Below are 27,229 nucleotides of genomic sequence, written 5' to 3'. Positions count from 1 at the left end.
CCTACCTCATGCTACTGAATGCGGATGCCAAAAAGGTAACCGAGAAAGGGAAGCTGAAGATCGGCTGGTCGGTATGCCCTATTAGTATACCCCAGCCGCCTTCAGTGGACAGGTGCTATCGGTGCCTAGAATCCGGCCATAAAGCTTACGAATGCAAAGGCATAGACAGGAGCAAGCTATGTCGTAGATGCGGCGAGGAGGGGCATAAAGAGCGGGGGTGCACTAAGGCATATAAGTGCCTTATCTGCACCGCTAAGAAGCAAGCCCATAAACATGCTATGGGCGGACCTTCGTGTCCCTTCGGCGAGTTAAATAAGATGAAGCCGTGAGAGTCACACAGCTAAATCTTAACCATTGTGCAGCAGCCCAACAGCTGCTGTGGCAGTCGGTCTCGGAGTCGAGGACAGATGTCGCCCTCTTATCAGACCCGTACAGCATCCCTGCCGGCAACGGCAATTGGGTGTCGGACGGGTCTGGAATGGTGGCAATCTGTACAACGGGAAGGTTCCCGGTTCAAGAGGTAATACACCCCTCCGCCGAGGGTGTGGCGATTGCCAAGATCAATGGTGTGTTCTATTGCAGCTGCTACGCCCCACCAAGGTGGCCAATAGAACAGTTCTACCAGATGATCGACAGGCTCTCGTCGGACCTCGTGGGCCGGAAACCGGTAGTAATAGCGGGAGACTTCAACGCTTGGGCAGTGGAGTGGGGCAGCCGCTGTACAAATAGCAGGAGTCAAGCGCTAATGGAAGCGTTTGCGAAACTCGATACTGTGCTAGCTAATGATGGCTCCGCTAGTACATTCCGTAGAAACGGAGTGGAGGCGTGGATTGATTTGACCTTTGCCAGCCCGAGTCTGGCTCCAGGCATGGAATGGAGGGTAGACGAAGGCTACACCCATAGCGATCATTTAGCAATTCGCTTTAAGATCAACTATGGTGTGCAGCATCCGAGGGCGGGAGATCCCTGTCAGGTACGCGGGTGGAAGTCCAATCACTTCGACAGCGAAGCTTTCACCGCGGCCCTGGGACTGGAGGCCAACACCGACAGTCTAAGCGAGGATGCGCTGGTAGCTGTTCTATCACGCGCGTGCGACGCCACTATGCCGAGAAAAACACTGCCAAGAAACGGTAGATGCCCGGTACACTGGTGGAGTGCCGAGATTGCAGCTCTACGGTCAGCCTGCCTCAGAGCTAGACGTAGGATGCAAAGAGCTCGCACCGAGGATGCAAGAGAGAACCGCCGTGAAGTGTTTCGAGCTGCGAAATTAGCCCTTAACAAGGCTATTAAAAGCAGCAAGAGAGCGTGTTTCGACAACCTGTGCGAGAGTGCCAACGCGAATCCGTGGGGTGACGCCTACCGGATTGTGATGGCCAAGACCAAAGGGGGCTCCTCACCCCCAGAACGGTCTCCGGACCGGTTGGCAACGATTATCGAAGTACTCTTCCCGTCTCGAGCCACAAGCCCCTGGCCACCTGCACTACGAGACAGTGCGGGCACGGTCGAAATGGTGGCTCCAGTGACGAATGAAGAACTACTCGCAGTGGCTAAATCCCTAGCAATGAACAAAGCTCCAGGGCCGGATGGAGTTCCAAACAACGCTCTTAAGGCAGCGATCATAGCGAACCCGAACATGTTCAGGCTAGCTATGCAGAGATGCCTTGATGAGTGCCGTTTCCCCGATAGATGGAAAAGGCAGAAACTGGTGCTGTTGCCGAAGCCCGGGAAGCCGCCAGGCGACCCATCGGCGTACAGACCAATCTGTCTGATAGACACGACTGGCAAACTGCTTGAGAGGATCATCCTTAACAGGCTCACCCCGTACGCGGAAGGTACGGACGGTCTGTCAAGCAACCAGTTTGGCTTTCGGAAGGGTAAGTCCACAGTGGACGCTCTCAACTCAGTGATAAATACTGCCGAGATAGCGATCCAACGAAAAAGGCGAGGTATTCGATACTGTGCGTTAGTGACACTTGACGTGAAGAACGCATTCAACAGCGCAAGCTGGGATGCCATCGCGCTCTCGTTACACCGGCTTAGCCTACCGGTGGGTCTGTACCGGATCCTGGAAAGCTACTTCCAAAACCGCGTACTGCTATACGAGACCGATGCCGGTCAGAAAAGGGTTCCGATTACCGCCGGAGTCCCGCAGGGCTCGATCCTAGGCCCGGTGCTATGGAACCTCATGTATGACGGGGTTCTGAGACAGAAGTTCCCTCCTGGGGTCAAGATCGTCGGCTTTGCCGACGACGTAACCTTGGAGGTCTACGGGGAGTCAATTCCTGAGGTAGAACTAACCGCAGAACACGCGATTAGCACGGTGGAGGAATGGATGAGCGCGAGAGGCCTGGAGCTCGCTCATCATAAGACGAAGGTAGTTATCGTCAACAACCGCAAGTCGGCACAACATGCAGTTATCCATGTGGGAGAAATCGCGATCACTTCACAGCGAAGTCTGAAGTCTCTCGGAGTCATTATAGACGACAAGCTGACCTTCGGCAGCCATGTCGACTATACGTGCAAGAGAGCGTCGACTGCTGTTGCGGCACTATCGAGAATGATGTCCAACAGCTCAAAGGTGTGCGCCAGTAGACGTAGGTTACTGGCAGGCGTTGCCGTATCTATCCTCAGGTACGGCGGCCCGTCATGGTCAAGAGCACTGAGGGTAACCAGTTACCTACAGAAACTGGAGAGCACCTACCGCGTGATGTGCCTCAGAGTGATATCTGCCTACCGCACGGTATCACACGATGCATCCTGCGTGATAGCGAGCATGATGCCAGTCGGGCTGGTCATTCGGGAAGATGAGGAGTGCTTTGAGCTACGTGGAAATAGGGGAGCCCGCGAGCGCACCAGGGTGACCTCGGTCGCCAGATGGCAGCGTGAGTGGGACAACTCCTCGAAAGGTAGGTGGACCCACCGGCTGATACCTAGCATAACGAGCTGGGTGGGAAGACCCCATGGGGAAGTTCACTTCCACCTGACACAATTCCTGTCAGGCCATGGCTGTTTCCGTCAGTACCTCCACAGGTTCGGGCACGCGGAGGTCCCAGTCTGCCCGGACTGCCCAGGTGTAGATGAAACTGCCGAACACATACTGTTCGTATGTCATCGGTTCGACGTCGAAAGAAGAGCAATGCTTGACGTCTGTGGCTGGGACACAACCCCGGATACCCTTATCCAGCGGATGTGTCAAACGGTGGAGAAGTGGAACGCAGTCTCGGCTGCTACCATCCAGATTGCCAGTAGGCTACAGGTAATCTGGCGAACCGAGCAACAGACGGCGGGCACGGCTAACTAGCGATTGGTTAGCTGGAGCGAAAAAGGCCAAGCGCAAAATAAGAGAGTGAATGGTCTGTTCATGCCGAGGTAGGTTGGCGCAGCGAATGGCAACCGCGTAAGGGGTAAACCCAGCCACCCCGAAGCAAGACAGAAGAGTGAGTGTATAGGCGTATAAGTGGACTGCCTCATGCCAAGATGGGAGGGTCGTAGCGTAGTATGTTGGAACTAAGCTATCGATGCCTCATGGCGTGGCAGAGGAGTGAAAGGGTGAGCATCCAAGTCAGTCTCACATTGCATGTTAAGGGTGAGCATAAAAGTCAGCCTCACAGGTTGGTAGAGGCTAGCACAAAAGTCAGCCTAGCAAGGAATGAAAAAGGTGAGCACAAAAGTCAGCCTCGCATGATATGTCAGAAGTGGGGCCTAAGGAAAATGTCCCACATGGGATGCCAGAGGGAGTGACAAAGGTACAATAGAGTGGCACGATTGAGAGTGAATCAGGTGATAGGGTGAGCACCCAAGTCAGCCTCACATGGATGGGTAGGGCGAGCACAAAAGTAAGCCTAGCAAGGAATGAGTAAGGTGAGCACACAAGTCAGCCTCGCATGGAACGTAAAAGGTGAGCACAAAAGTCAGCCTCATGTGGGAGTGTTTGAGAGTGAATCAAAGTGTGATTGAGAGAGCACCCAAGTAAGCCTCATACAGGATGAATGATCGCGTGAGTGAGAGTGAATGAGTACATTCAGTACAGCCATCCCCCCAGAAGTAATACCGAGAGGTAGTTCCTGGGAGGAATGATGGCGGAGCCCAATGGAGTTTAGTCGGTATTAATGGCTGGTCACCATTCGAGTCCGACACGCCCCCAGTGCACCCCGTGTGGTAGATTGGACCCTACCGTTAGCACGTGTACTGGGCTAGGACATAAAGGTCTTCTCCATTGTAAAAAAAAAAAAAAAAAAAAAAAAGCGCTACTGGAGGCGCTTGCGAAACTCGACGCTGTGTTAGCCAATAATGGCTTCGCTAGCACATTCCGTAGAAATGGGGTGGAGGCATGGATTGACGTAACGTTTGCCAGCCCGGGTCTGGTTCCAGGCATGGAATGGAGGGTAGACGAGTGCTACACCCATAGCGATCACTTGGCAATTCGCTTTAGGATCAACTATGGTGTGCAGCATCCGAGGGCGGGTGATCCCTGTCAGGTACGCGGGTGGAAGTCCAATCACTTCGACATCGAAGCTTTCACCGCGGTCTAAGCGGGGATGCGCTGGTAGACGTTCTATCACGCGCGTGCGACGCCACTATGCTGAGGAAAACCCTGCCAAGAAACGGCAGACGCCAGGTATACTGGTGGAATGCCGAGATTGGAGCTCTACGATCAGCCTGCCTCAGAGCTAGACGTAGGATGCAAAGAGCCCGCATCGAGGATGCAAGAGAGATCCGCCGTGAAGTGTTTCGAGTTGCAAAATTGGCCCTTAACAAGGCCATTAAAAGCAGCAAGAGAGCGTGTTTCGACAACCTGTTTGAGAGTGCCAACGCGAATCCGTGGGGTCACTCCTACAGAATTGTGACGGCCAAGACCAAAGGGGGCTCTTCACCCCCAGAACGGTCTCCGGACCGGTTGGTGATGATTATCGAAGTACTCTTCCCGTCTCGAGCCACAAGCCCCTGGCCACCTGCACTGCGAGACAGTGCGGGCACGGCCGAAATGGTGGCTCCGTTGACGAATGAAGAACTACTCGCAGTGGCGATCATAGCGAACCCGAACATGTTCAGGCTAGCTATGCAGAGATGCCTTGACGAGTGCCGCTTTCTCGATAGATGAAAAAGGCAGAAATTGGTGCTGTAGCCGAAGCCCGGGAAGCCGCCAGGTGACCCATCGGCGTACAGACCAATCTGTCTGATCGACACGACTGGCAAACTGCTTGAGAGGATTATCCTCAACAGGCTAACCCCGTACTCAGAAGGTACGGACGGGCTGTCAAGCAACCAATTTGGCATTCGGAAGGGTAAGTCCACGGTGGACGCTATCAACTCAGTGATAAAGACTGCCGAGATAGCGATCCAACGAAAAAGGCGAGGCATTCGATACTGTGCGTTAGTGACACTTGACGTGAAGAACGCATTCAACAGCGCAAGCTGGGATGCCATCGCGCTCTCGTTACACCGGCTTAGCCTACCGGTGGGTCTGTACCGGATCCTGGAAAGTTACTTCCAGAACCGTGTACTGCTATACGAAACCGATGCCGGTCAGAAAAGGGTTCCTATTACCGCCGGAGTCCCGCAGGGCTCATGTATGACGGGGTTCTGAGACTAAAGTTCCGTCCTGGGGTCAAGATCGTCGGCTTTGCCGACGACGTAACCTTGGAAATCTATGGGGAGTCAATCCTCCAGGTAGAACTGACCGCAGAACACGCGATCAACACTATGGCGGAATGGATGAGCGCGAGAGGCCTGGAGCTCGCTCAGCATAAGACGTAGGTAGTTATCGTCAACAACCGCAAGTCAGCACAACATGCAGCTATCCATGTGGGAGAAGTCGCGATCACTTCACAGCGGAGTCTGAAGTCTCTCGGAGTCATCATAGACGACAAGCTTACCTTCGGCAACCATGTCGACTATACCTGCAAGACTACACGACATGAAACGATCTCACCAGCTCTGAATAAACAAATTCATGGGATTTCTGTGAAAAATTCTCCTCCATCCGTGAAATTGTTGCATCAGCTACTCAGGTCCAGACGGCGCAGCAAGTGCTAAGCGAAACGAGCGGCTGTATTTTTTCGTAACTTGCTGCACATACTTCAATGTCAAAGTTATGACGATAAATCACTATGCAAAATCACATTTTTTCGCGATATTTCAACCTACTAACACGTAACTCAACAGAAAAAACTACCTACTAAACGAATTACTTCATTTTCCTGTTGAATATACTGTATATCACTGAAAAATATTGAACGTTAACGACAACACGTCCGGGCGATTCGCCAGTGCTGCCACTTCGGGTACTGTCAATGCAGCCAGTCCATTTAAACTATGTGAGGCAAAAAGAGAGGCTATGTAAGACGAACGATAGAATGAAAAGAAAAAAAAAGAAAAAGAAAACATCTATCGGCAATTCCCGTCCCAGAGCCGGAATACTAGCTGGTTCCAATTCGTATTCTGGCTACAGTGACACAACTGATTCAAGTTAGAATCGGTTGTGTCACTGGAGCCGGAATACGAATTAGTACCAGCCATTATTCCGGCTCATTTCCGGTTGAATTTTACTGGGTTCCAGTAACCATACGATACCCTTCAGGAACCTCCGTTTAAAGTGTACCAGTACGATGCGGCTTCGCTGCATCATCAGGGCCTCGGAACCGAAGCGGCGCAAACCCGCCGGGCGAGATGGCCGTCTACCCGCCGTTGGAAGCAATCGAATCTATGATCCACTCGTTTGCCCGCCCACTGAGACGTCCAAAAAATTGTTTCAAAATCGTTCAACACGGGTCCAACGATGGACGTTTGTTGAACGGTTATTTGGACGTTGTCCAGATTGGTCCAACGAACGTCCGTCATTGGACAATTTTGAAACCAGCCGTTCTTAGAGGGCGGCGCCGGCTTACTCAAACATACACGCTCATTCATATAAACTCAAATTTGAGTGACCAGCCACTCAATTTCGTAAAAAGTGCACATAGTCAAAAACTGAGTTCTCCTCATCTACTCAATTTTGAGTTTGGTATTAAAGTGTCAAACACTTTACTCAAAAAGCAAATACGAAAAATAACCATAAGCTTTTATATAACTACAAAGGAAATTATTGGTACTTCATAAGTCATTTACCTGTACCTCCAGAACTTTTTCCAGGTGTTTGCGATGTCTGGAGATTTAATCCGAGGGCCTTATGCAATCTGCCTCATGCTGATCGGCATCTTGTTGAAATGGCAGGAACTACTAGAACACGAAAGAAAGTTAAATTTGAGCAGAAGCAAACTCAATGAAACTAACCTTTTAGTCTTCCAAACGATTCGTGTCGACTGTTCAACTGCAAGATATTTTTTTTTTAATTTTTTAACTACGTCCGACTCCAGGAACTTTTCTTGAGAATAAGTAGTTTTTTCACTAAAAACTTTGAAAACGCAATGGTTGCTCACGAGTTGAGTTGATTCTACTCAAATTAAAACTCATTTTTTGATATAATACTTCTAGTTTTGAAATTGAGTGATCTGAACTCAAATTTTGAGTAGTTGTGAATTAGTGTGTAGGGGCTATCCCTACCCACACTACTCTTACAGTAAACGGCAAGTCACGGCGGATAGCCTAGAACAACGTTTCAATAGCCTACCGATCGCCAGTATCTAGTTCAATCTGCCTGTCCGCCATTTCGTTTACTGGGTAGTTTAAATCCCATCGAAGATGTCGAACATTACATCCAATCAATTTTTGTTGGGCTCATCTAGTGGCTCGAAACCATTACTACCGTTCGACGAAAGCCTCGCAGCGCTAACGAAGTCTTGTAAAGCATCTCAAACTCACGCGAATGCGTTCTGGAAGAGATGTTCTAAATATCTCTGTTTTGAATAAGTATCTGAAGAACAAAAAAAATGGAAACAAAACGGATCTTTGCAGCACTTGAGAAGAAAAATATGATATTGTCATGACAGTTAAAGGGTTTTTTGTGCTTTTATTGTACGATTTTTTCAGCTAACGCATGTCCTTTTAGAACTTGGATAAAATGCTACGGGCTCCCATATGTGATGTGCTTTCGACTTGTAGGAATCGATTTGAATGTCGAGAAAAAATACTGTGTGTTCACATTACGAATTAAAACGTCCGACATGAATGCACCCTTTCGATGTAAAATGTTGTTAATAAAAATAAAAAAAATTAAAACGTGTTTTTGTTGGGATGGCAACCACTGCCACTGCGATATGCCCGATTGCGCAGTCTCTGCTGTGCTACCGGCATATGACTAGAGTGTCTCTATAAAGTAAAACGCACTAACAATCAACTGTATTTTTCAAGTGCTCTTTATTAAATCGTTGTTTAATCTTTATACGTTGTTTTTCCTGGTGATCCGAAACCAAAACCACTTTAGGTTATGGGACCAAGAACGTATAGTTTTAAAAAATAAGTAGATTTTGAAAGTTTTGTTTTTCGGATGATAGCAGAAGAAGGCGGCGAGCGATACCATCTTGCGCTCTTTGATGGTACCAATTACACCGCTTGGAAATTCCGGATGAGGGTGCTTTTGGAGGAGCACGACCTGCTGGTTTGCCTGGAAGCGGGGGTTGGTGATATGGACGAGCTGAAGGTGGAAGAAGCTGATACGCCGGCTGTCAAACTGGAAAAAGAACGGAAGATGGAAAAGCGGAAGAAACAGGAACGAAAATGTAAGTCAATGATAATCTCCCGGATCCACGACTCACAGCTGGAGTATGTCCAGGAGAAAAGGACTCCCAAAGAGATTTGGGATACATTACGGCGGATATTCGAAAGGCGCAGTATTGCGAGTCGAACGCATCTTAAGCGTGCAATGTTGAACTTGCGTTTCGATAGCGGTTCATTGCAAGAGCACTTTCTACGATTTGATCGCCTCGTCAGAGACTACCGGAACACTGGCGCTGAGATGAAGGAACTGGACGTGGTTTGTCATTTGTTACTGACATTGGGCCAGTCGTACTCTACTGTTGTGACACTTTGCTTACCAGAGCGAGGCCGTGGACTTTATATCTCTCCTAATGTTCCTTGGGCTGTGGTCCTGCTTCCGTGGTTGGGTTTTCTTTCTTAGAAGGACGTCTGGAGTTTTAGAACTTTGAAACTTGATTTTCTTTCGTTAGTTAAAGAAGCACTGTGAATCACTTTGAAACTTGAAACTTAATTTATTCAGAAAATATTTACAAAAGTTATCTTAAAGCTACATGTTGCCCGCGCGATTCATATATCGCTACGGGAAAATTTGTCCCTTTTAGTCCTTAAGTTTTTCCCTATTCTCCTGAGATACGGTGTAGATTTCCTATGGCCTTAGAAGGGCGCAATTCCTATTTGTTTACTTATATATTTGGCCCTGCCTCTTCAAGACTGACGTATTTAACCACAATACGGATTCCTGCTATTCAATCCTAGTCCAGTCCCGCAAGGGCTCACAAAATATGCGGTTACATTTGTACCGCTTTCTAAGATTTTATTACTATCCTAACCGCAGAGTAAGTGAGAAGGAAAAACCAAATCTAGCTAATCGGACTGCGTATGGCACGCTTATGTATATTAGGCGCGGGAGGTCGGTAAATAGGCAGTGATCCCTTTTTCTGTGTTCTTTTCATTTCATTTTCGGGATTTTAAGGTCAACATCAACCTTCCCTACGCGTAGCAGTGATGCATTTTTTTTGCACTGCTGACATTGTATAATTAACTCATTTGCGCGGCAACATTCCAGGGCCCGTAAATCATCCTAGTGGTTTACTCAAATTATCGCTTTACCGCGCAAAAATCTTAGTATTATTCTTACGGGTGTAAATCATGACGTTATTCTATTTAACTACAAGTTCTTCGAAACTGTTCATTAAACGTCAGGTTGGTACTTGATCTACTGATACGAAGAGTATCAGCGCACCTACTTGGAAGTGCTTTGGCCCTTGTACGAGGTCTAGTTATGCTCTTCATTTTCCTAGGGTTTGGTGGTAGTATTCCTTCCACCATTTGTTTAGTTTTCCCAATGTCTACCCGCTTGCGTGTGCGGTAGACATAAGGTTCTTTTATATCATTCAACGTTTCGATAAAGTGTTTCTTGTACCCTTCATCATTTATGTTTTGCGGAAAAGGTACCTGCTTAAGCGCCTGGTTTTTATTCCTGATAAGTTCCGGCTGATTTTTGTTTGGAGGATTGAAATCCGATTCCACTAATTTTACTGCTGATCTGGTATGTGATCTAGTTCTGGAATCAATACCCAGCCAAATTTGTTTACTTACGGCAGCGTCTGCCTTTGTTTTCTCTTGCCCTTTGGTTTTTTGTTTGTTGTCTTCAATTTTATGACAATTCAATCTTTCATGTGCCTTATTCTTATTCCTAACATTTTTAGGGCGTGTTGGCAAAGCACGTGTTGTCGATAAAGTATAAGTCTGCGGGTCAACGCCCGACACGACTTGTTTCATTTCAAAATTTGAATATTTGTTTTTAAAATATTCTTTCTGTTTTGTTTGTCGGTAGGGCTTTCTACCTAACCCTTGTTCCAACCTTAGAAAACGACCTGAAGTATCGTCATACTTTGTTTTCTCTGCCTGTTCATCGCCCTTTGAGATGAACGGCTTCTCAGGTTCTTTGACCCTGACAGATTCAATACAGAAATGACTTAGGATCATTTCTTTTTTGTTTTCCCTTTTTGGACCTACATCATGCTTTGGCGAAAACTTTCCACGTTGTGTTGCGCCATGAAGAACCCAACCTAATTTAGTTTTCTTAGCTACCGGTTCATTGAACCCTCTGGATTTTTCCTCTAATCCAGTCATTAAGTACGCATGTGGCAATCCAAGTAATAATGTAGGAGTTGCATTTTCATAATGCGGTAACTCTGTACTTTCTAAGTAAGAGTATTTGTTAATCAGTTTGTTTCGCGCTTGAGTTTGAGTAGGTAACGATAATTGCTTTATCGTTCTCAAGCCATTTAACGAATAAGTTTTATCAAACTGACCTCTTATTTTCATACGAATTTCTTGACTCGATTTTTCTTTTTGAGTCTTACCATTCGTCCATGCTAATGTCATAGGACGTTCAATTCCTTTTAAATGTAGTTTTTCTACTATGTCACTTTGTACCAGACTTACTGAGGACCCTGTATCCATGAAGGCAAATGTTTCTACTTCATGCGGTCCGTTCTTAAGAGTGACGGGAATTATTTGATAATGGATTATTTTACCAGAATGGTGGTAATTTATATTTTCATTGTCGCTTTCATCAGACCTTTTTTCTTGTGCTATAACATGTAACAGTTGGTGATGTCTACTTTTGCACCCTTCTATGTTACAAATTTTAGTGGTTCTACAATTCTTTACCGAGTGATTCGGTCTGCAGCACGAAAAGCATAAATTCTTCTCCTTAACGATCTTCCTCCGTTGGTCGGGAGAGAGTTCTCTAAATTTACCACAATCTATTATCCTGTGGTCAAGCTCGCATAACAAGCACTTTTGGTAGCTTGTAGCGTGATAATTAATCCTGTTAGATTTTTCTATTCTAACGGGTTTATCGTCTTGTAATCCCCGCTCAGCTATCAACATGGTAGCTAGCTTTTGCTGGGGCTGTAACCAATCAAATAAATCGCTTACCGTTGGAGCGACAAAGGGATTTGCAGTGGTTGAAAGCGCCCTTTCCTCATTAACGTGAGTTAGCCATTTTAAGTGCAGTCCCTGTGGTAACCTGCTGACTAAATCACGGACTAAACGTTGGTCATTGAGATATTCCTTACGTCCCAAACAGTCCATATTGGTGACGAGGTTACCAATTCGAGATACGAAGTCTACCATGGTTTGTGGTTGTTCGAAACGTGGATTCCTAATTTCTAACACGTCTCGTAAAAGGCCTGAATATATCAGTTCGATGCTTCCGAACTGATCCTCTAATTTTTGGATAATTTTGTTAACGTTGCGCGAGTCTAAAAGCAGCGCGTTAACTGCTTGTAGTGCGCCTCCCTTCAAGCATCTTTGCAATCGATGCAGGTTTTCTAAATCAGTGAATTCCCCTTCACGAGTTGTTTCGTAGAAGGTTTGTTTAAATCTGGGCCACATCTTACAGGACCCATCAAAATAAGGCAAGTCCATTAGGGACTGCCTTAGGGCGTACTTATTTGCGGTAGTCTGGTTACCGACGTTGATTTTATTAATTTTTTGAATTAATAAGTCAAAAATTTCCGCTTGGGGATTTTCTAATTGACTTCTCTCTTTAAATTTTCTTATTTGCCTCTCTTTCTCCGCGAGAGAGTCTCTAATAGCCTGGCACTTCCTACAAAGCCAAAGCTCGCTCTTCTTTGGCTTATGTTTCAACCCTACGCAACTCAGGTGGAACCAGCGATCGCAATCGTCGCAGGCCACCATATTGTCTACATCATTAGCTTTAACACATAGGCGACAGTTGCCATTTGGATTTTGTACAAAATTATACTCCATAGCTACTCTTAAAATTAGCTTACTTGTTTCCTTTTCTGTGTTGGACCGACGGTGTTCTTCGTAGTCCGCAGATACCGGTGCGATACCGACGGTGTTCTTCCAATCTGCAGGTGCCGGCGCGAGACCGACTGTGTTCTTCCTTCCTATTTACCAGTTGCAGTAAAACATAACTTTTGTCTCCAGTTTTCCGTGAAGAAACACTACTCAACTTTTGCGTTTTCACGGATAGTTATCCTACGTTTTGCATCACAACACTACTACAAATGTCAGACTGCATCAAATGTAGATTCCGCGCACCCACGTCTATCAGTGTTAATATGCGTGCTGTCAAAAGGTTCAGCAAGTTCCCCTTGTCTAAGGTGTCTGCTGCGTCTCTTATACTTTCCACTACAGTCACTATACACTTGGTATGTATGTTTACTTTCTATGGATCTTGTACTTGTAACACTGTATTAGAACTTTAGTTTACATTTGTATCCTCAGAAGCTGCCACTTCATCCGCGCAACCTCCTTAATCGCACTTAATCCTGGGAGAATGCTTTCTATGCTGTACACCGTTTATACTTATCACACTATTTCTGGTTATCGGCCAGGTTTCGACTGTCCGGAAGTTTCAGTGTTCAGTGATAGATTTCAACTATCACTCTCCAGTGCTCCTCTCTGGAGCCACCATGAAACAACGGGAATGTTTTCCCAACACTTTGCTTACCAGAGCGAGGCCGTGGACTTTATATCTCTCCTAATGTTCCTTGGGCTGTGGTCCTGCTTCCGTGGTTGGGTTTTCTTTCTTAGAAGGACGTCTGGAGTTTTAGAACTTTGAAACTTGATTTTCTTTCGTTAGTTAAAGAAGCACTGTGAATCACTTTGAAACTTGAAACTTAATTTATTCAGAAAATATTTACAAAAGTTATCTTAAAGCTACATGTTGCCCGCGCGATTCATATATCGCTACGGGAAAATTTGTCCCTTTTAGTCCTTAAGTTTTTCCCTATTCTCCTGAGATACGGTGTAGATTTCCTATGGCCTTAGAAGGGCGCAATTCCTATTTGTTTACTTATATATTTGGCCCTGCCTCTTCAAGACTGACGTATTTAACCACAATACGGATTCCTGCTATTCAATCCTAGTCCAGTCCCGCAAGGGCTCACAAAATATGCGGTTACATTTGTACCGCTTTCTAAGATTTTATTACTATCCTAACCGCAGAGTAAGTGAGAAGGAAAAACCAAATCTAGCTAATCGGACTGCGTATGGCACGCTTATGTATATTAGGCGCGGGAGGTCGGTAAATAGGCAGTGATCCCTTTTTCTGTGTTCTTTTCATTTCATTTTCGGGATTTTAAGGTCAACATCAACCTTCCCTACGCGTAGCAGTGATGCATTTTTTTTGCACTGCTGACATTGTATAATTAACTCATTTGCGCGGCAACAGCTCTGGAAACGATGCCAGAGGAGAATATAGGTATCGAGTTCGTCAAATGCCGGTTGTTAGATGAGGAAATCAAGAGAAGTGGAATAGGTGTCGAGTTGGTTGCGGGAAAAGGCGATGGTACAGCATTTGCAGGTTCGAAACAATATTTGAAAAAGAAACTGAAATGTTTCGGCTGCAAAAAGGAAGGCCATAAGCTCGTCGACTGTCCGGATAAAAAGAAGAAGTTTCCACCGAAGGCACAGCAGAATTCGAAGGCAAATATTGCCGAAGCAAGCGGAAATAAAGATGTTTGTTTTGTGGGTGTAAGTGGCGGAATCGAGCCGCGAGTCGGGCAGAAGGCCAAGTGGTTCGTCAATTCTGGAGCGACAGATCACCTCGTGCGGAATAAGCAGTTATTTACAGAGCTTCGAAGACTGAAAGATCCGGTTGTTATTGCAGTGGCAAAAGACGGCGAAAGTATAGTGGCGAATCATTGTGGAACGGTGAAAGTTCTGTCGGTAGTGAACGATAAATCGATTAGTTGCACTATTAAGGACGCTCTTTATGTTCCGGGACTTCGATGTAACCTGTTTTCAGTTTTGAAAGTGGAGAAAGCAGGTATGCGAGTCGTATTCGAAAACGGAAAAGCGTTAATATTCAATGGTTCCGATATCGCCGCGTGTGCGCTGCGCCGGGATAAGTTGTACGAACTTGATTTTGTCGTGACCAATGAACAGATCAAAAGTGAAACCTCGTTAGTTGCGTGCGGTCGAATTCAGAAAGATCTCGAGTTGTGGCATCGCCGGTTGGGTCACATAAGAGAAAAGAACCTCGAAATGTTAATTCGCAACGATATGGTTTCTGGTTTGAAGGTAGCCAGTACAGGCAAATGTAATACGATTATTTGCGAAGCGTGTATCGTCGGGAAACAAACGACACAGCCCTTTCCGTTGGTTAAGGGTAGACGATCGTCACGCGTACTCGAGCTCGTACATACGGATGTGTGGTCCAGTGACACCAGTTGGAATAAACGGAACGAGATACTTTGTCACATTCATCGATGACTGGAGCCACTTTACGATGCGGTCCAAGGATGAGGTGGCTGAGAGCTTTGAGGAGTATGAGGCTCTTGTTTCCGCCAAATTCGGTACAAAGATCTCACGTTTGAGGTGCGACAATGGTGGTGAGTATAAATCAAAACGTTTTCTTAAATTCTGCAAAGCCATGGGGATCCAATTAGAGTGGACAGTACCTTACACTCCTCAGCAAAACGGGGTCAACGAGCGTATGAATCGATCGCTCGTTGAAAAGACTCGTGCAATGTTGGTGGAATCAGGGATCGACAAATGTTTTTGGGGTCAGGATGTGTAGACGGCAGCATTTCTCATAAATAGAAGTCCGACAAGTGCTGTAGATGTAAAGAAAACACCCTACGAGTTGTGGGAATCCAGGAAGCCCGATATTTCGAAGCTACGTGTGTTTGGAGCTACGGTGTTCGCGCACATTCCGAAAGAGCATAGGAGAAAATTAGATGCTAAAGCTTGTAAAGGGATTTTTATTGGATATGCTCACAATGGTTATCGTATTTGGGATCCAGAAAAGAAACATATTATTGCCCGTGATGTTGATTTTCTGGAGACTGGTGATGATGATGTGAAACGCGGTGGTTCTGAAGTGAACAATCAGTACTTCTGGGTACCGGATGAGTCACAAGAAGCTACGACGGAGTCAGCCAAAGCTCCTGTAGTCGAAGACGAAGTCATATCGGATGATGAGTTTAACAGTTTCATCGAATCCGAGGCTGATGGGAACGACGACACTCTCATGGATTCATACCAGATCACCAGATCGCAGCGGAAACGGAAGCCACCCGGATGGCAGAAGGATTTCGAAATGGAATATGCCAGCTTTGCGTTGAATGCGATGAACTTTGTTGAGGACATTCCGAGTACAATTTCTGAGCTGCGGAAGCGAGACGATTGGGACAAGTGGAGAGTTGCTGTGAATGAAGAGATAGAGTCGTTACGGAAAAATAATACATGGACACTTGTCAAGTTACCAAAGGGACGTTCTGCGATCAGTTGCAAGTGGGTTTTTGCTGTGAAGAGAGTACATGATGGTTCCCCTAAGTACAAAGCTCGATTGGTAGCCAGAGGTTTAAGCCAGCGGAAAGGCTTCGATTATACTGAAACGTATTCCCCAGTGGCAAGGTTGGATACGATTAGAACAGTGTTGGCAATAGCAAATCAAAACAAGATGCAGATCCATCAAATGGACGTCAAGACGGCCTTTTTGAATGGTTCGTTAGACGAAGAGATTTGCATGACCCAGCCTGACGGGTTTCAGCAGGGGAATAACTTAGTTTGCCGACTGAAACATTCCATCTATGGTTTGAAGCAAGCTTCTCGCGCATGGAATACTAGATTCCATGAGTTTGTACAGAAATTGGGTTTCATTCGAAGTGAAAACGACCAATGCCTTTATGTACGTGACAACGGGAAGGAAAAAGTCATTATGGTTTGTCGTGAATTTCGGGAGTTAAATTTACGCCTTTTATCCGCGGGAAACTTGGACGAGTGAATGAAGAACGACTCTGAAATTCTTTCGCTCATCGGACAGTCCTACACACATACATGGGTAAGTCATAATACCGATCCCAACTTCGGGCGCCAGCAACCATTTTCTCTCATCAGAATATTGCTCTCGCTATGCCTACCGCGATTCTTATATGCACGCACCGGTAGGAAGGCGAGCGTATGTATCATTTCCTCTAAAGCAACCTGCGGATATTTTCGTGCCCGTTCGTTTAATATGATTCTTTAACGCATACATACACTCGCTGGTACGAAAGCGAGCGGCGATGTATTCGAAACCTTGCACGTATTAGTCTCATTCGCTTCAGTCACATTCTCTGTTCTCAGAGAGAGATTTATTTATTCAAAGAATATGGTTACAGCACAAATATAGAGGAGAACTTCACCAAGCTTTAGGTTAAATATAATTGCACCAACCCTTAATGATTAATTTCGGTTTCACTCGTATTCACGGCCATTTGTAGATGCTCTTTCCCCACATGGTTCTCTATGTAGATAACATATTGTTGGCTAGTTGTTCTCTGAAGGCTTTGTGCATAGTGAAACGTCTGTTGGCTGGAGAGTATGAGATGGCTGATATGGGAGAAGCACAGCAATTCCTTGGGATGAAAATCGACAGGAATATGCAGAGCGGTGTCTTGAAGATTAGTCACAAGGAGTATTTCAGGGCTTTGCTGAAACGCTTTGAAATGACGGAATGTAAACCGATTTCGACGCCGATGGAGAATAGGCTGCGATTGACCAAAGGAACGGATAAGCTACGGACGAGTAAACCTTATCGAGAGCTAATAGACTGCTTGATGTATGCGGCTCTGACAACTAGGCCAGATTTATCGGCAGCAGTAAACTTTTTCAGCCAGTTTCAAGTTTGCCCGAATGAAGAACACTGGGTTCATCTTAAGCGCGTGCTGCGGTACATCAGAGGTACGATGGATGTCGGATTAGTTTACACGGCTGGTGAAATCAAACCATTGTTGGAAGTCTATTCGGATGCGGACTGGGCGAATGACATAACTGACCGCATATCAGTGACGGGTTTTGTCTTCAAAGTGGTGGGCTGTACAGTAAGCTGGATTACGAGGAAGCAACATACGGTGTCACTGTCCTCGACGGAGGCAGAACTTGCAGCTCTGTGTACTACAGTGTGTCATACTCTCTGGATGAAACGAATCCTGGGTGATTTGGGAATGCGTTTAGTGAGTCCAATTAGGGTTTGTGAGGACAACCAGTCGACCATAAAGATTGCAGAGGATTCGCGGAATAATGGAAGACTCATACATGTGGATACCAAGTTTCATTTCTTGAAGGACTTACTACAGCAAGATGTAATCAAGATTGACTACGTGCGGTCCGAAGATCAACAGGCGGATATGATGACAAAGAGTTTGCAGACATCTGCGTTTAAAAGACTATGCGTGGAGCTAGGTTTGAAACGTTGCTGTGGTTGAACAGGGGTGTTGGGATGGCAACCACTGCCACTGCGATATGCCCGATTGCGCAGTCTCTGCTGTGCTACCGGCATATGACTAGAGTGTCTCTATAAAGTAAAACGCAATAACGATCAACTGTATTTTTCAAGTGCTCTTTATTAAATCGTTGTTTAATCTTTATACGTTGTTTTTCCTGGTGATCCGAAACCAAAACCCCTTTAGTTTTTAACGCTTTCTTGGCGACGTTTTTATGCCAATTATTTGAAACAACATAACTATGTAGAGTAAAAATAGCATATGCATCTAAAAACTGATTCAACCAAGCAATAAAAATAAATAGAATAAAAAATTATTATTTTTATATCACAATTATTTCGGAAACTAAATTTAACAGTTAATCTACTGTAAAAAAATAAAAGTGTTGTGTAAAACCAAGTTTTGACTTTGAAAATCTATAACAGAAATCGGTGTAAGTGGTCTCAGAATGCATGGAACAAAATCGATTGTTTATATGTTACATCCCTTAACGACCCGCTTTTTTCGATGTCAAACCAGTTTTACAATCAAATTGATTGTATAAAACAACAAATTTGATTGTATTTTCATTGCCCATTTTTCAACATATCTAATTCTTTTACATTGTTTTTTTTTATTGTGATGTAAAAATGAAAATCGCTTTAATTCTGTTATACGTTTTTATTCGGGTACCCTACAATCTGTTCGTATATCATTTACATCCCTAGTTGACCTAATGTTAACTCGAACTTCGTAAAATTCCACCACACTCGCATCCCACTGAGACGTCCAAAAAATTGTTTCAAAATCGTTCAACACGGGTCCAATGATGGACGTTCGTTGAACGGTTATTTGGACGTTGTCCAAATTGGTCCAACGAACGTCCTTCATTGGACGATTTTGAAACCAACCGTTCTTAGAGGGATTGAACAGGGGGAAGGAAATCAATCACCGTTTGTCAGTTTTGGATAGTAACGGAATTAGTAACGCAACGATATGACATTTTGATAGTTTGATACTCTTAGGTTTGATAGTAAACAAAAATTTCAACAAAAAGATCATTGCTCTCTACCTAGTAATATTGTTCAAATTTACCGAATTACATTGTGAATCAAAGCAGAAAAAGTGTTTAATGTTAAACAAACTACTATTCGCATTTGAATTGAATGCTTTTGCTCAATCTTAAGTTTCTACTAACATCAAATCACCGTATACCGTGTGCCAAGACCGAAAAATGTCATCCGGAGACGACCGACCCTCCGACTCAAAAACGACTTGGTCTAAATATGCCGAGAACGAGTATGATCCGATCCGCGTAGGTTCTATCGACGGAACCGATGAATTCCCCCATGATCGAGCGCTTATTCGTGCGATGGAATCCAGATACAAACCGAACGACAAAGTGGTTGGTGATTCGTATCATACCGTTTTCGTCGGGCGCCTAAACTATTCAGTCAGTGAAGAACGAATACGGGAGCTATTCGAACGTTTCGGAGAGATTGTTCGCTGTCGACTGGTTCGCGATATTGAAACTGGTCTATCACGAGGATACGCATTCGTAGAGTATAAGAGAAGACGACACGCGAAACGTGCGATCGTTGAAATGCACGGCAGAGTAGTCAACGGGAAAGAGATTCTGGTGGACGAGGAGTGGGAACGACGTCTGAAGAACTGGAAGCCTAGACGGTTGGGTGGTGGATTCGGTGGAATGAAGAAAAGTCAGCAGCTTAGGTTCGGTTGCAAAACTCGACCTTGGAAGCAACCAGTCACTTGTCAGAAGTATTCCAGTAAGAACGAGTTCTTCAGACAAACTAAACAGCAGCGAGAAATTCTCAGCAAGGTTAGGCTTTCTTAATAAAATTTATTGATTTGATTCCTATTAAAATACAACATAGATCTAAGAGTGATTAACGTGTTAAGATTTGTTTTCAACGGTGTAATAAGAATGAATAATGACAAGACAATGTTTCTACTGTTGTACGGCTGCGTTAGCCGATATACTTGGATTATTGATGACTTCGCCCAAGCTGTCCAGCACTTCTTTACGGTAAGCGTCAAAATCGCCGTCAATTTCGTTGATCGTCTGTTCTTCAATGACGTACAAAGAACACTCCGTCTCGCGGATAAGTCGCTCGTCGTGCGAAACAATTATGACTCCTCCCTTGTACTCGTTGATGGCTTCCGCCAAGGCATCGATCGATTCAATATCCAAATTGTTGGTCGGTTCATCCAGGATAAGAACATCGGGAGCATTCAAGCAAAGTTCTGCTAAGGCTACTCGAGCTTTCTGTCCACCGGACAAGTCTTTCATCTTAATCGTATGTGCATGGCTGGCCAATCCAAAAGTACCCAGCGCTTTACGGGACTTTTCGTACGGCAGGTTGAACAGTCGCTGAAGGTATTCGGCAGGACTCTCCTCAGCGGTAAGATGCTCTCCGGAATGCTGATCAAAGCGACCAATCCGAAGCCGATGATTTCGTCTAACCTCGCCAACGATAGGAGTCAGGTCTCCCACTAGCAGTTTCAAAAAGGTGGATTTTCCTACTCCATTAGGGCCAACGATTGCCACACGACTGCTCATATCGATACCAAATTCAACTCCAATGAACAGTGGTTTTTGGTTCGGGAAATTGAAATTGACGTCTGAAATTGAACCGTTACGTTATTAGAAAAGTAGTGAGTAAGAAAAATAAAAACAGGATACGTACTGTACAGTCCGAGAACTGGCGGTTGTAACGGCGGTGGATCTGGAAAGCTAAATTTGACGATGTAATCTTTCGGTTTGGAAAGCAGCTCCACAGGGCCTTCGTCTTCTTCCGTTACCTTCTGGCTCTTACCCTTACCCTTCTCCTGTTTTCGACTTAAATTATCTTTCTGTTTTTTCTCGGCAGCCTTCTTAGACTGGCCGTGTGCTTTTAACTCCTTGATCCGCTTTTCCTGTTTCTCGTAATCCTTAATCATTTCTCTGCGCTTTTGAACATGCATCTTTTTAAACATCGAATAGTTGCCTTTGTAATAGTAAAGCTTTTTATTGTCCAAATGAATCACCTCGTTGCACACATTGTCCAAGAAGCTTTGGTCGTGGGACACAATGAGCAAAGTTTTCTTCCACCCTTGCAGATAATTGTCCAGCCAAATTACGGCATTCAAATCCAAATGGTTCGTCGGTTCATCAAGCAGCAGCAGCGTCGGTTCGAGAAACAGGGCCCTAGCAAGCGAAACTCGCATTCGCCAACCTCCGGAGAAATCTTTCGTTGCACGGTTCTGCATGGCTCGTGAAAATCCCAAACCGGCCAAAATACGGCGAGCCCGTGGTTCCGCAGAATCAGCTCCGATCGCTTTTAACTCGTTATAAACTTCCTGCAGCCGATCCTGAAGTTCCAGCTTTCCCGACTCAATCGATTCTTCCAACTTTTTACATTCCTCCATAAGAGCAGTCCGTTTGACGTCCGCCTTGAGCACGGTATCTACGGCGGAATTTTCATCAGCTACAACTTCCTGCTCGCAAAGCAGCACATCAATACTCGGCGGAATGGCGAAAACCCGATTCGCGATGTGTCGTAGCAGCGTTGTCTTTCCGTGACCGTTAGGTCCCACCAAACCGTACCGACGTCCGTTGGCTATCAACAGATTTGCATTCACAAAAAGGTCATTACCCTTAGCTGAAATGGTAAAATTTTCAATCTTAATATCAACGGCGTGGTCCATGTGTTTGCTCTGATTTCCACTTTTCTGAGCCTGGGACATGGTAAAGTTACTATCCAAATCGGAGTGCCCTTGGCCACCCTTTCGAGTCATGGCTTCCATCTGTTTCTGGAACTCTTCCTGCTTTTTCAGTTTTTTCTTCTCCTTATGGGTTAACTTTTTCTCCTGTTCACCTATGGCCATCTCCTGAACCTTATCGGCCAATTCCTCCGTGATTATTTCATTTGTCTCAGGTTCCGGTGATGGTTCAGGATCTTTCTCCTTAAGTACCTCTACTTCAACAACTGGTTCAACTATTGGTTCAGGTTCTGGTTTCTTTTCAGACTCCGGCTTTAAATCCTTCTTCTTTTCAACTGGAGCTGAAATGGGTTCTAATTCCTTCACACTTCCATCAACAGATTCCTGCTTTATTTCCTTTCCTTGAGACTTTTTAGTTCCTTTTCCACCTTTCACCGGAACAGGAACTGGTTCCTCTTCACTATCTGAAACACTGCCATCATCTTCTTCTTCCTCCTCCTCCTCTGAGGACACCTTCTTATTCTTCTTTCCCGCTTTCCCCTTCTTTTTGGAAGCTTTACTGCTCATAACCGGAACATCCTCCTCATCCGATTCCTCCAGTTTAATTTCCTTCTCTTCCCGATCGGACCAATCATCATCCTTCTTGCCCTTTTTCCCCTTGGCCGGTTGTTTCTTTTTCTGTGCCGGTTTCGCAACCTTTGCCATACTTTCCTCCTCTTCCTCACTGTCGATGTCCTTCACCTTGACCGCATTTCGTCTACCGTCTTCCTCGTCACTCCAGTCGTCGTTTTTACCCTTTCCTTTCTTACCTTTGCCACCCTTCTTAGCGGCAGGCACAGGAATCGAAGCACTCGCAACAGCTTTCTGCTTTCCCTTGCCAACCGGAATCTGCTCCTCGTCGGAATCCACGTTGGCAGCCTTTCCCTTGCTTGCTTTGCTGTTCTTACCAGCGACCGGTTTTGAGTCGACTGCCGTCCGCTGCTCGGACTCATCCGAGTCCCAGTCCTGATTTTTTTTGTTGCCCTTTTTCTTCGGTGGCATTTTGATGCGAATTGTACTACTATAGGTTAATTTAATCACAAATTTCGAAACTTTTTGGCAGCGATTTGCAATGTGGTGCAATATACGACGACAGCAGGCAGAGCACGATGGAATATAGAACAAAAGGAATACGACGATAATCTGTCAATGATGCTTGAAAGAGAAACGGGAGAAACGTCAAACACGGAGGCGTGAAATTTTTGGGGGATAGGAAGTTAGCGTTACCATTTTGCATGGGCCTTTGCTTTTAGCGCGAATCGAAACTCGTCGAATGAAAAGCGAATCCAAAACTATAACGGCCAATTTCTTCACTGGATGAAAACTGGTTTTCGCTGAAAACCAGTTTTCACGTTGCTGGTGACCAATTAGCCGAAAACCGGTTGTCATCCAAGTGAAGAGATTAGCCGTAAACATCTCGAATATGCAGCGTTTCCCGGATAAAATTTTACTATGGCATTTACCCTACAAACAATCATAAAACAAGAAATATTATAGTTATTACCGTTTCAACATTGTCCAACGCAGAGTTCTCGTAGTAAATTTAAAATAAAATTTCATGTAACAATCAATTTTACTGTTCAGCAAAGAACTGATGCAGTAAATTTATATCAAATTTTACTGTTTTAGAGGAAAAATGATACATTGGATGGCGAATGCCACTGGAATGCGCAAAAGTGTATCTGTGTACGCATCCACCAATTTCCCTGTCGGACCTTAAAGCAGTGAAAGGCTGAATATGATGAGCATGTAAAGCACCTTATTCTAGACAGATTGTCCATTGCTGCAGGTTCAATTTATTTAGATTTTATTTAGGCTGTTATAACATATTTTTCTATCTACCTTTCTTTTCATCTAATGTGAAGTTTATCCATTGAATATTGTTTAGGACCTTATGCTTATGAATATTGTTTGGAACCAGTAAGAACATCGCACTGTTTTTGATAGCCGTGCACTTGTCGCTTCAATACTGGAATTTTAATACAATTTAGTAAACTTATATCTATATTTCATTTTAATCTTACTACCCTAATAAACATCTTATGATCCAAGAGTCTAACGACCTGTTTAGGGTATAATCCAAACAATATGTGGAATCGTTGGATTATATGGGTTAAAGTTCGCGTATAATTTTTTTTATTAGGGCCTTTAGGGCCTAATACATTTTTGTCCTGATTGAAGAACAAGCAGAGAATTATATTCCTAGAAAAATGTTGAGATTAAGTTTGATTTAATATCAAATTAAATCCCATTGTTAAAAAAAATACAATATTAAAACTCTTATATTCTGTTGCAGCCTTGCTGAGTCACACCTTCAATCACTCGCTAATGACAGTTCTCTAGAGACACAGCTATTCTGTAGATTGGCTAGTCAATCGTTAGTGGCGGACAGGGTTGTCGACACATCATTCGCGTCAACATCCTCCTCCGAGTGCGTCTTGATGGTGGTCAAGGCTGCTCTTTCGACTTCTACGTCCAGTACTGCTAATTTTGATACCGCCAAAGTAATCTATTCCACCGTATGTGTATGGGTAAACATGATCAGTTAATCGTGCCAGAGGTAATAGCATAGATTAACAGACATAACACTCGAAAACAATTCCTCGCCCGCTTTAACGGTCATTTTAAATATATTTTTAGTTGGGACTGTGGCCGAATTTCAGATCATGGCGCCACTAATATATGCGCGAGTATACGGAGGATAGATCACTAGTGAAAAATAGTTCGCGGATCGATTTTTTTAAGGAGTTTCCTCATAGTGTTATATCTGTTAGTCTATGATAATAGGGCCATTGGAGGGATTTTTGGTTGAGCCTTCCGAATTTTACAGCATTGGCATTCTCTGGTCACTTTCCGCACAATTGTTCGAAGTCTAGGTGTCATGTAACATTGCCGCATTTCATTAAATACCGTTTCCATGTTTGCATGACCATATAAGCGATGATACCAATCTACAAGAAGCATTGTCCCCTGGTAACCCCTCGGCAAAACAATAGAAAAATGGGTGTCGAATGGTAGATGGACCGCCTTTCTCGCTCGGCTGCTCTGCCGTAACAAGCCACTGTTGACTAGCACCGGCACAAATTGGTACAGTGCGCTCTGCTTCTCAATTGGCTTCATCTGTTCGATAGATAGGCTGCTATTATACCTCAACACTATTATTTCATTGGTATACGTTTCGTACTGTGCTTGCTTCAAGATAACTGGCGGCTTCGAAGTTCCTTCTGCCCCAAATGCCCATATAGTTTTGGGTTATTCCGCGTAATATAATTTATGAAACGGAGCACGTAGGCCATCATTCGAAGTAGCCTTTCCGATGGGGGAAAAACGGTCATAATGAATCAGAGGTTCTGTTACCACGTGATGACATTTACCACGTGATTCAGTCATGGCAGCAATTAATTTTAGCGAACGGGGCCACTCGTTCTCTGATAGGCACAACAAATTCGATCCGCCGAACCACTTTGCATCTTTGTAACTTTAGCTTCGTTACGGACATAGGTTTCACGGGGGCAACCTTCGCTTTGCCGGCCAATAAAACGCATTGAGGGTTTCCATTGGCAATCGTTCGCAGATACACACCACATGCATGCGCGGTTTCGCTGGCATCAACGAAAACATGTAGTTGAACATCTTTATAGGTTACAGCGGTTGCCTTTTGAAAGTAGCACCTCGGTATGCGCATTGTAGAAATGAACTCGATCATTTTGACCCACTTAATCCAGAAATCAAAGGCTTTATCGTCCACCTTGTCGTCCCTGTCTGCTCTTGTGCGCAACAGGTTTTGTATAAGTACCTTCCCGTGGATCAGAAATGGTGCCAATCAACCCAAGGGGTCAAACATTGTCATTACACAACGTAATATCTGCCGTTTAGTTAGTCGACCATTACTATTTATTAGTGACTGCACTTCCTCGCTCATTCGTGTGGAAAAGTTCGCTTCGGCTCATCCAGCTGTAGTGTCTACAACATCCCGAGGACCCGCTGGGTTTGTTCGCTACCACACAAATAGTGATCTTTGTCCTGGTTGAGTACTCTATAGCTGTTCGATCGTCACCCTCGAAGCGTGAATCCACCATTGCGGTGAACGAGCCGAATCTCCGTTGCTACCTGATGAACTTCTTCCTCACTCGCGAAACTATCCAGATAGTCGTCGACGTAATGGCTGTTAATAATTCGCTGCGCCGGAGTGCTCCTTTGTGTTTAAGTTTTTTTATAAACTGTGCTGTGCTGACTGAATTGCGTTACATTCGACGTTCCAGGCATTTTAACTGAGATACTGCAATGGGTAGCTGTCCGGGAGAACAAATTTGTCGTACTTCCAAAGCATCCCTGTTTTGAACCGATCTCCTAAGAGGTGCTGGGCCCGTTTATATTCCACCGACAAAGATGTGACTGCTGGAGCCATGGTCGCTTGCTCAACGGAGAAAAATTGTTTCATCGCGTCATGTAGTACGCCATTAGTCGTACATTCGCAGGCGTGTAAGTTATATGCCTTCGTAAACCCGTCTCGCTGTCGACCATACACGCACCAACCCAGTCAAGTTTTCAATGCTGTGGGGCCAGATCCTTCACTCACCTTCAATGGTAGGGCTAACCGCAGATTGTCGATCCCGATCAGTAGCTTGGGATTAACGTTCTCGTAACTCTGAATCGGAATCTGATTAAGATATTCGAACCGATTCACCGCCTCTTCCATGTGAAAACTCTTGCTTTATAGATTGAGACTGCTGACAGTCCGAGCTCCGACCACCTTATAACGTTTGCTGTGTGCCGCTCCCGAGATTTCGAAGGATACGTTCTGTGAGTTACTCTTCTGCCGCGATGTATTTCTGTCCAATGTACGCAGAGGGGTTGAATACTGCCATGTATATCGAGTTGTACCGTTAGCTCTAGCCCAGTAAAGTTCAGCCGGAAATGAACTGGAATGCCGGCTAGTTCCAGTTGGCATTCCGGCTCCAGTGACACAATCGATTCTAACTAGAATCGGTTGTGTCACTGGAGCCGGAATACAAAGTGGAACCAGCCGGAATTCCGGTTCATTTCCGGCTGAGCTTAACTGGGAGAAGCGTGAGAGAGGACCCCTCGTCTAAAAATTCGAATACATCTATCGTGCCGGATTATCCGTAGATGCCCACTGAGACGTCCAAAAAATTGTTTCAAAATCGTTCAACACAAGTCCAACGATGGACGTTCGTTGAACGGTTATTTGGACGTTGTCCAAATTGGTCCAACGAACGTCATTCATTGGACGATTTTGAAACCAACCGTTCTTAGAGGGTGGTTACTGGCATAATTCTGAATAGGAAATTGGAGTCATGGTATCAATGAGTGTGATTCTCTGCTCTTCCCGTTACAGGTACAATTTCGGTCTTTCGAACTGAATGTAGGAGCGGGTGGTGGCGGTATTGCCATCCGTCAGTATTACACCAGTTGCTGCTACGACAAGACCGCTTTCCATGTCCGACAGGCAATTTTGGCAGAGCCCTAGCTCCCGAACCTTATGCCATCGTTTATTTACTTCGAGGTCCTTGAACTCGTCACAATCGCATAGACGATGACCAGGTTTGCTGCACATCAGGCATCATACGTTTTGG

General features: G+C 45.0%; 2 protein-coding genes across 2 annotated transcripts; one reads left to right on the top strand and one right to left on the bottom strand.

The window, feature by feature from the left end:
* The first annotated feature begins 18,908 nt into the window (after positions 1 to 18,908).
* Positions 18,909 to 19,725, top strand: LOC131690034 (U11/U12 small nuclear ribonucleoprotein 35 kDa protein-like). Its single transcript, XM_058975479.1, has one exon. It carries the CDS (start codon positions 19,105 to 19,107, stop codon positions 19,723 to 19,725), a length of 621 nt encoding a protein of 206 aa, XP_058831462.1. The 5' UTR covers positions 18,909 to 19,104.
* A 43-nt stretch (positions 19,726 to 19,768) lies between these two features.
* LOC131690033 (ATP-binding cassette sub-family F member 1) lies at positions 19,769 to 22,761 on the bottom strand. Its single transcript, XM_058975478.1, has 2 exons — positions 20,579 to 22,761; positions 19,769 to 20,513 (listed from the first exon to the last, which is right to left on the bottom strand). The coding sequence occupies exons 1-2, from the start codon at positions 22,632 to 22,634 to the stop codon at positions 19,840 to 19,842; spliced, it is 2,730 nt and encodes a 909-aa protein (XP_058831461.1). The 5' UTR covers positions 22,635 to 22,761; the 3' UTR covers positions 19,769 to 19,839.
* Positions 22,762 to 27,229: the final 4,468 nt, after the last annotated feature.

Source organism: Topomyia yanbarensis, chromosome 3 (genome assembly GCF_030247195.1).
Source record: "Topomyia yanbarensis strain Yona2022 chromosome 3, ASM3024719v1, whole genome shotgun sequence".
In the NCBI taxonomy this organism is placed as follows: domain Eukaryota; kingdom Metazoa; phylum Arthropoda; class Insecta; order Diptera; family Culicidae; genus Topomyia; species Topomyia yanbarensis.
The sequence above is the reverse complement of the archived record's forward strand: the minus strand, read 5'-3'. Positions and strand labels throughout refer to the sequence as shown.